The sequence below is a fragment of the Triticum aestivum genome, chromosome 3A, assembly GCF_018294505.1.
Source record: "Triticum aestivum cultivar Chinese Spring chromosome 3A, IWGSC CS RefSeq v2.1, whole genome shotgun sequence".
NCBI lineage: Eukaryota > Viridiplantae > Streptophyta > Magnoliopsida > Poales > Poaceae > Triticum > Triticum aestivum.
In genome coordinates, this window is record NC_057800.1 from 8,972,441 (window position 1) to 8,981,701 (window position 9,261).

General features: G+C 44.4%; 1 protein-coding gene across 1 annotated transcript; it reads right to left on the reverse strand.

Annotated features, from left to right (window-relative positions):
• Positions 1-5,502: 5,502 nt before the first annotated feature.
• LOC123057482 (putative invertase inhibitor) lies at positions 5,503-6,172 on the reverse strand. The gene has a single exon (XM_044480441.1). The coding sequence runs from the start codon at positions 6,132-6,134 to the stop codon at positions 5,610-5,612; it is 525 nt and encodes a 174-aa protein (XP_044336376.1). The 5' UTR covers positions 6,135-6,172; the 3' UTR covers positions 5,503-5,609.
• Between the last annotated feature and the right edge of the window lie 3,089 nt (positions 6,173-9,261).

The window sequence follows — 9,261 nt, forward strand, 5'->3', positions numbered from 1 at the left end:
TTCCTTGTTCATGATAATTGTTTATTATCCATGCTAGAATTGTATTGATAGGAAACTCAGATACATGTGTGGATACATAGACAACACCATGTCCCTAGTAAGCCTCTAGTTGACTAGCTCGTTGATCAATAGATGGTTACGGTTTCCTGACTATGGACATTGGATGTCGTTGATAATGGGATCACATCATTAGGAGAATGATGTGATGGACAAGACCCAATCCTAAGCCTAGCACAAGATCGTATAGTTCGTATGCTAAAGCTTTTCTAATGTCAAGTATCATTTCCTTAGACCATGAGATTGTGCAACTCCCGGATACCGTAGGAGTGCTTTGGGTGTGCCAAACGTCACAATGTAACTGGGTGGCTATAAAGGTACACTACAGGTATCTCCGAAAGTGTCTGTTGGGTTGGCACGAATCGAGACTGGGATTTGTCACTCCGTGTGACGGAGAGGTATCTCTGGGCCCACTCGGTAGGACATCATCATAATGTGCACAATGTGATCAAGGAGTTGATCACGGGATGATGTGTTACGGAATGAGTAAAGAGACTTGCCGGTAACGAGATTGAACAAGGTATCGGGATACCGACGATCGAATCTCGGGCAAGTATCGTACCGATAGACAAAGGGAATTGTATACGGGATTGATTGAATCCGCGACATCGTAGTTCATCCGATGAGATCATCGTGTAACATGTGGGAGCCAACATGGGTATCCAGATCCCGCTGTTGGTTATTGACCGGAGAGTTATCTCGGTCATGTCTGCATGGTTCCCGAACCCGTAGGGTCTACACACTTAAGGTTCGATGATGCTAGGGTTATAGGGAATAGATATACATGGTTACCGAATGTTGTTCGGAGTCCTGGATGAGATCCCGGACGTCACGAGGAGTTCCGGAATGGTCCGGAGGTAAAGATTTGTATATGGGAAGTCCTGTTTTGGTCACCGGAAAAGTTTCTGGTTTTATCGGTAATGTACCGGGACCACCGGAAGGGTCCCGGTGGTCCACCAAGTGGGGCCACCAGCCCCGGAGGGCTGCATGGGCCAAGTATGGGAGGGGACCAGCCCCTGGTGGGCTGGTGCGCCCCCCCCCCCCCCCCACCAAGGCCCAAGGCGCAAGGGAGAGTGGAAGGGGCAAACCCTAGGCTCAGATGGGCCTAAGGCCCACCTAGTGGTGCGCCCCCCTCTCTCCCCTCTTGGCCACCCCCCTAGATGGGATCTAGGGCTGGCCGCCACCCCTAGGGGTGGAAACCTAGGTGGGGGCGCAGCCCCTCCCCTTCCCCTATATATACTTGAGGTTTTGGGCTGCCATACACACGATTCTATCTTCTTCTTGGCGCAGCCCTACCCCTCTCCCTCCTCGTCTCTTGCAGTGCTTGGCGAAGCCCTGCTGGAGTACCACGCTCCTCCACCACCACCACGCTGTCATGCTGCTGCTGGATGGAGTCTTCCCCAACCTCTCCTTCTTCCCTTGTTGGATCAAGGCGTAGGAGACGTCACCGGGCTGTACGTGTGTTGAACACGGAGGTGCCGTCTGTTCGGCACTAGGATCATCGGTGATTTGGATCACGACGAGTACGACTCCATCAACCCTGTTCACTTGAACGCTTCCGCTTAGCGATCTACAAGGGTATGTAGATGCACTCTCCTTCCCCTCGTTGCTAGATTGCTCCATAGATTGATCTTGGTGATGCGTAGAAAATTTTGAATTTCTGCTACGTTCCCCAACACTACCTACCTACATGGCATCACAGGCGTCGCTGGCCAGGGCGCGTGTCGACATAAGAAGGAGCGGCGACGGACGAGACAAATCTCTCCCCCGTCCCCGATAAAGCAAGGACACCTAAGCAAGACGCATTAAATGCGCTTGTCATGTAATGCGAGGGATAACCTCGCATCACTGTACCCTTTCCACCTCCTGTGTGCCACTGTGGCAACCCCTTTTTCTATAAAAGGAGGCCCGAGGCGATCAGGAGAAGGATTCGGTTTTTTGGAGCTCCTCACGCCCCATAGCTAGCTGAAGAACACAGATATAAATCCACCAAAGCAGGAGTATGGTTTTACGCATCCTCGTGGCCCGAACCTGGATAAACGAACCGTGTGCTATCTGCTTGATCCGCTCTTTTCACGACCCCGCGCCCCACTAACCATAGTAGGAATTCTTGTGATCCCATAAGTGTCGTTCCCACCGACAACAACAATGGCAAGCGCACAAAGAAATCACATGCTTGCGGCGACGGAGCTATTATGAAGCCAAGGAGGGCCACGACCCCCTCCCCCCCCCCAAACCTTGGACCAAAATATGAAGGGGGGAAAGTCAAGGGTTTAAAAAGATTTTCATCCACCACACACTGCCTCTCCCGGTATCTGTCACGCCTCCCTTCCCGCCATTTTCTTCCTATCAACACTGGCCTATATAAGAGGACCTCCATCCTATCCTTTCTACCCGTAAGTAATCCCAAAATCCACATTCACTCGCCGGCTATGACGCGCACAACCACTAGCTTCCCCTTCATCTCCATGACAGGAGCGCGACCCATGGCTCCAAGCCGCTCGCCTTCTTCTCGCTCTAGTGTTGGCCTGCCTGACACCACTAAGCGGTCCATCCCATTGGACACTGAGCTCGAAGCAACCATGCGCGAGGGCACGAGAGACGACAAAGGTGATCAAGAATGGTGTGTTCACCTGGCCAGAGCTCCTCAAGGGCGAGGCAGAGAGGCTGGGGATGCGCATCGAGTACCTGTGCCGCACCGTCGTCGGTGAGGAGCGCTAGTCGATCGGCTCGGACCATTGCGCAAGTCATGCGTGATGCAACCTGGACAAAAGAGGGGGAGGGGATTTCTATGTCAGCTTCCCATGGACGCCGGTACTCATTTCATTACAATATGTTTTTTTAAAGAGTAGAGTTGCGCCGGGCGTTCTTATTGCCCAGCTGACATCTCGATGAACATTGAAGCCGAGTTTTTGGACCCATGAAGCATGGTTTTTAAGTTCTTATATCAAATTGAACCCATCTTCTGGGGCACAATTAATTCTTCCTGTTTACCCTTGGGAATCCCATTGAACCGAACCAATGGAACTCCAACATCACCCGCCTGCAGCGATCGAGCTATTTAGAAGTATTGGAGGGCCACCCCCCCCCCCCCCCCAATTGATCCAAGTCTTTTTTGGAGGTCCTATTTGACGCATTTTGCGTCAAATAGGTTCGTCACGCACACGCACAGCTTTGACTGGGCTGGCGCATTGGTGAATTGGTGTTACTGTCTAGTTGAGTTGACGAGTGTAAGCGACAAACTAAAAACATGAATATTTAAGAATTAACTGCAACGCCAGATCCAAATACTTTCTGAAGAATTTTGAATATTTATTAGAAATTGTGAACAATTTGGTAAAGGGAAAATAATGTCTGAAAATTTCGGTTTTTTTTAATAACGCGACAAACTTCCGAACCAAGTTATTGTAGCTATAATTTTTTACAATTCTGAATCATTTTTACAAACACGAACATCTTTTGAAAAAACACGAAGATTTCTAGAAAAATATGAACAAATTTGAAACAAGGAACTTTTCTAGAAAAACAAACAAAATTGTTCGCTTTCTAAATAAATGAAATCATGGACAATTTTTCAAAAACTAATAATAAAATAAATGTACAAAAATTTGAAATTGTGAACATTTATATTTAATGCGAGCAAATTTTGAAAATGTGTGAACATTTTTCGAAACAACAGACAATTTAAGAATTTTGAAACATTTTTTGAACAAATGTGAAAGAGTTGAACTTTTTTATAAAAATTGGCCATTTTTTTAAAGTCCAAACATTTTACAAAACGCGAAAATATTTGTAATTCTGAACACTTTCTAAAAAAGCAGAAATTCCAAATTCTGAAATTATTTTGAATATTTGTGTTTTTGCTAATTGTGAGTTCACGAAAATAAATAAATAAAAATGAACATAGAAACGGCAAAAATGAAAAAGAGAAAATAAAATAAAAAAATCAAAAGGAAAAAATGTTCAGGGAAGAAGGTTCTCAAAACCGATAGTCTCGTTGTGGCATAGTGGGCTGGCCGACACTTTGACGCAGAGAACGTCAAACATGGTTTTCCTCTTTTTTTCCCAGGTTAATCGGATAGCCGAAACGGGCCAAACAATCCTACAAAGCGAAATGGGCCACGCTTGAAACTGAGGCCGCGTTCAAAAGAGGATTGCCCAATGAAAAATCAGAAGGAAAAAACCCCAGCGAAAAAAAATATCAGAGCCAGGTTTCGATCCTGGGACCTGTGGGTTATGGGCCCACCACGCTTCCGCTGCGCCACTCTGATTATTGTTATTCAATTGACGATGTCTTGCTACTTACCAGGATCAGCGTACTGCCTGCATGCAGCCGCTCAGCTAGGTAGATGAACATGAAGCAGTCAAGTAATGCCTAAAAATATGAGAATTTTGGTGAAGGCCAGGAAAGTGAAAAGATGGACATGTGCAATAGGCATTTTAAATCTCAGGCCTCTAGTTCAAACCTATTTAAATTAAATTCAGATAAGTTTGAATTCAAACACTTCCAATTCGGGTGAAACCTCTTTTTGTGGGGCTACCGCCAGTAGATATCAATCCATGCCTCCTATGTACTCCCTCTGCTATAATATAGTGTGCATTGGTTTCCACAAAAGTAAAACTACACAAACTCTGACCAAGGTTTAGAGAAAAGTAATATCTATATCTACAATACCAAATATAGGGGTACAATATAAAAATATATTTCATGATGAATCCAATGATGTTTATTTGGTATTTATTATAGATGTTGATAATTTTTCCTATAAATTTGGCCAAAGTTTACCAAATTTGACTTAAAACAAATCTAATATGTGCAATATTTTGGGATGGAGGGAGTAATTACTTCTACTTAATTACTGTCCATTTGGTACTACCTATGTCTGGGTTTATTGGACACCCTCGTATTTTGACATAGACTTTGACCATCTATATAACTAATAAAATATAAATTATAATCCACACACACAAATATACATTGTTGGATTTGTATTCCAAATAGTATTTAGACAGTATAATTTTGTTGACACATGTTTTACATTTTATTAGTGAAATTTAAGGTCAAAATTTCAGACTGAATTATGATATCTGCATTGTCAGCATCACACAACAGGCATGAGATGAACAAATGCATATGAGATCTTCAAGATTCATATGTGCTGACGAAATTCGATGGTGCAAGAAAATGGATGATCCTTCCATATGTATTGATCATTCAGAATAGTCTTCACTATACTGCTCCGTGTCTCCTAAATAAGCCCGAACATTACATGGGACGTTCATTTCCTCGATCACCATGATCGTACCCAAATTGTGCGCTGATTAAATAGGGAAAGAGGGAGTACTTTTATTCACCAGAAAAATCGATTCTATAAGCCCCACAAAAATAATAATTTAATTTTATAAGAAAAGAAAATTCCATCCAAACGTACTTGCAAAGTTCACTGATATGAAATTGCAGGTTTGAAGAGTTTATTGGTCGATCCAGATGATCATGGACTAGTATAGCTAGAACAGTTGGCCAGATTCACGCATCCTCAACGGCTAGCGAGTTACAACATGCTCGTTATAGTGAGAGCGATGGAGCAGCCTGCAGTGAACGTGGCATCCTCGGCGGCCAGAAGCGACTTGATGCCTAGCTTGCGGAACCCTTCCTCGCAGGTGTCGATGCGCGATATCACTCCTCTGAGGGTCACCTCCGTGTCCTGCAAATTACCTGACTCGATGCCCTTCACCGCGGCTTCAAGACAGTTCAGTGTGATCGTGTAGTGCACGTGACACTCGAAGAGGCACCCGTTGACCTTCTTGTCCGTCCCCGAGGCCATTAGGGCATCGATGCGCTTGCGGGTGTTCGCAGCCTCTACTTGGGTGATCTTTATGGCGATGACGACGAGGCCGCGCTTGTCCGCAGTGGGGTTGGTGTTGTTGGCTTGGAAGAACAAGATGCAGTAGTTGTAGGAGATGTACTTGTTTCTTGCGGCGACGGACTTGCATGTGTCATCTAGAGTGGAAGCGCTGGATGAGACGAGGATGAAGAAGAGGAGGGTGAGACACGAGAGAGCTTGACGGTGCCTCATGGTTTGTGCCACGACTACCTTGATGAGTATGTGTGTTGTTTATGGTGTTTGATAACATGTCATCCGTAGATGGTTCATATAGTAGTGATCGTAAATACGGAAATACTTGATGATATGTTAATCTTGGGCAATCAATTCAACAAACCCATTGAAAAAGGTGAGCATTGAATAGATATTATGTTTTGCTATTAATAAATCATATCTCTTTTGTACTCTATTAATTCCTAACAAATCTCAGGGGGTGTTTTGTTAGATCTTTATCTCTATCTCTATCTATATCTATATCTATATCTATATCGATCTATATCTCCTCTAGGTTTATAACATGGTCCCGTTCGTCTTACCTTCTCTTTTCACACCATGGAAGGGTTCTTCTTTGATCCTCTATGGTTGCTGTGATTTGAATTCACAGGATTGTGGTGTCGTCGGCACAGCCAGTCGTTGCATGCATGCATTCCAGAAGCCAACATGAACGCGTATATAGGAATTATATGCGCATACGTGCGTTTCATATTGTATGCATGCATTCCGGAAGCCAACATGGTGTCACCAAAAGTAGAGTAGAGAATCCGATGACGAATAATAACACCCGGTGATGATGAGCTCGGATGAACAGTAAAATAAAATTAAAAATTAGATGGTGTCATCAAAAGAAGAGTAAGTGGGATTTGCCCTTTCTCTAGCACTCCCGCGCAAGCAGAAAAGCACTCTCAAAGTAAAACTATATATTCGGATGTTAACTCATCGTGCAAGTCCTTTTCTGTGAAAAGCTAGCCTAGTTACAAACTGGATGAATGAAAATATAGAAATGTAATTCTAAAAAAAAGAAGGAAATATAAAAAAGAAGACTGGGCTCTAGTTACAAACACGAAGCCTCTCTCTCTCTCTCTGTCTTTTTTTTTGAGACAATGCCCTTCGCCGCGGTTTCGAGCCAGTTCAGCGCGATCGTGTAGTGCACGCGACACTCGGAGAGGCACCCGTTGACCTTCTTGTCCGTCCCCGAGGCCATTAGGGCATCGATGCGCTCACGGGTGTTTGCGGCCTCTGCTTGGGTGATCTTTGTGGCGATGACGATGAGGCCGCGCTTCTCCGCGGTGGTGCTGGTGTTGTTGGCCTGGAAGAACAATATGCAGTAGTTTTGTAGTTGTAGGAGATGTCCTTGTTTCTTGCGGCGACGGACTTGCATGTGTCATCTAGAGTGGAAGCGCTGGATGAGACGAGGATGAAGAAGAGGAGGGTGAGACACGAGAGAGCTTGACGGTGCCTCATGGTTTGTGCCACGACTACTTTGATGAGTATATAATAGTGATCCTAAATACAGAAATACTTGATGAGTAGGTTAATCTTGGGCGCCCGAACTACTCAAGAAAGAAGAAACGGTTAGCCAGGTTTCGATCCTAAGACCCGTGGGTCATGGGCCCACCAGGCTTCCGCTGTGTCACTCTGATCTTCCTGTTTATGATTCGATGTCCACTATACATGTATGCGATCAGCATTGCATCGTGTTTATGTTTTGCTCCGTAGGTTTTTTTTTAAACATCAAAACTTGAACATCATTTTTTTTGAAAAAAAATCGGGGAATGTAGAGTCCCAAAAACTAGAAGATCTATCACTAAACGAGTTCCCCGCAAGATCATTTTGCAACTTCATTTGCTTCCCACGTGCAATGGGTATACGAAACATCAGCATGGCTTCTGCTGTACTCTTTAGGTCTTTTTTGTTGCTGTTGTGACAACTATGTACAATTGTTTCTTAAATGTAAGATGTCTACCAAAACGTCGCGTCGTACGAATTCCAATGGCAACTCAAAGACAGCATGCCGAGCAGCAGTTGAGAGAACACTTGAACAATGGCCTGGAAGAACAATATGCAGTAGTTTTGTAGTTGTAGGAGATGTCCTTGTTTCTTGCGGCGACGGACTTGCATGTGTCATCTAGAGTGGAAGCGCTGGATGAGACGAGGATGAAGAAGAGGAGGGTGAGACACGAGAGAGCTTGACGGTGCCTCATGGTTTGTGCCACGACTACTTTGATGAGTATATAATAGTGATCCTAAATACAGAAATACTTGATGAGTAGGTTAATCTTGGGCGCCCGAACTACTCAAGAAAGAAGAAACGGTTAGCCAGGTTTCGATCCTAAGACCCGTGGGTCATGGGCCCACCAGGCTTCCGCTGTGTCACTCTGATCTTCCTGTTTATGATTCGATGTCCACTATACATGTATGCGATCAGCATTGCATCGTGTTTATGTTTTGCTCCGTAGGTTTTTTTTTAAACATCAAAACTTGAACATCATTTTTTTTGAAAAAAAATCGGGGAATGTAGAGTCCCAAAAACTAGAAGATCTATCACTAAACGAGTTCCCCGCAAGATCATTTTGCAACTTCATTTGCTTCCCACGTGCAATGGGTATACGAAACATCAGCATGGCTTCTGCTGTACTCTTTAGGTCTTTTTGTTGCTGTTGTGACAACTATGTACAATTGTTTCTTAAATGTAAGATGTCTACCAAAACGTCGCGTCGTACGAATTCCAATGGCAACTCAAAGACAGCATGCCGAGCAGCAGTTGAGAGAACACTTGAACAATGGCCTGGAAGAACAATATGCAGTAGTTTTGTAGTTGTAGGAGATGTCCTTGTTTCTTGCGGCGACGGACTTGCATGTGTCATCTAGAGTGGAAGCGCTGGATGAGACGAGGATGAAGAAGAGGAGGGTGAGACACGAGAGAGCTTGACGGTGCCTCATGGTTTGTGCCACGACTACTTTGATGAGTATATAATAGTGATCCTAAATACAGAAATACTTGATGAGTAGGTTAATCTTGGGCGCCCGAACTACTCAAGAAAGAAGAAACGGTTAGCCAGGTTTCGATCCTAAGACCCGTGGGTCATGGGCCCACCAGGCTTCCGCTGTGTCACTCTGATCTTCCTGTTTATGATTCGATGTCCACTATACATGTATGCGATCAGCATTGCATCGTGTTTATGTTTTGCTCCGTAGGTTTTTTTTTAAACATCAAAACTTGAACATCATTTTTTTTGAAAAAAAATCGGGGAATGTAGAGTCCCAAAAACTAGAAGATCTATCACTAAACGAGTTCCTCGCAAGATCATTTTGCAACTTC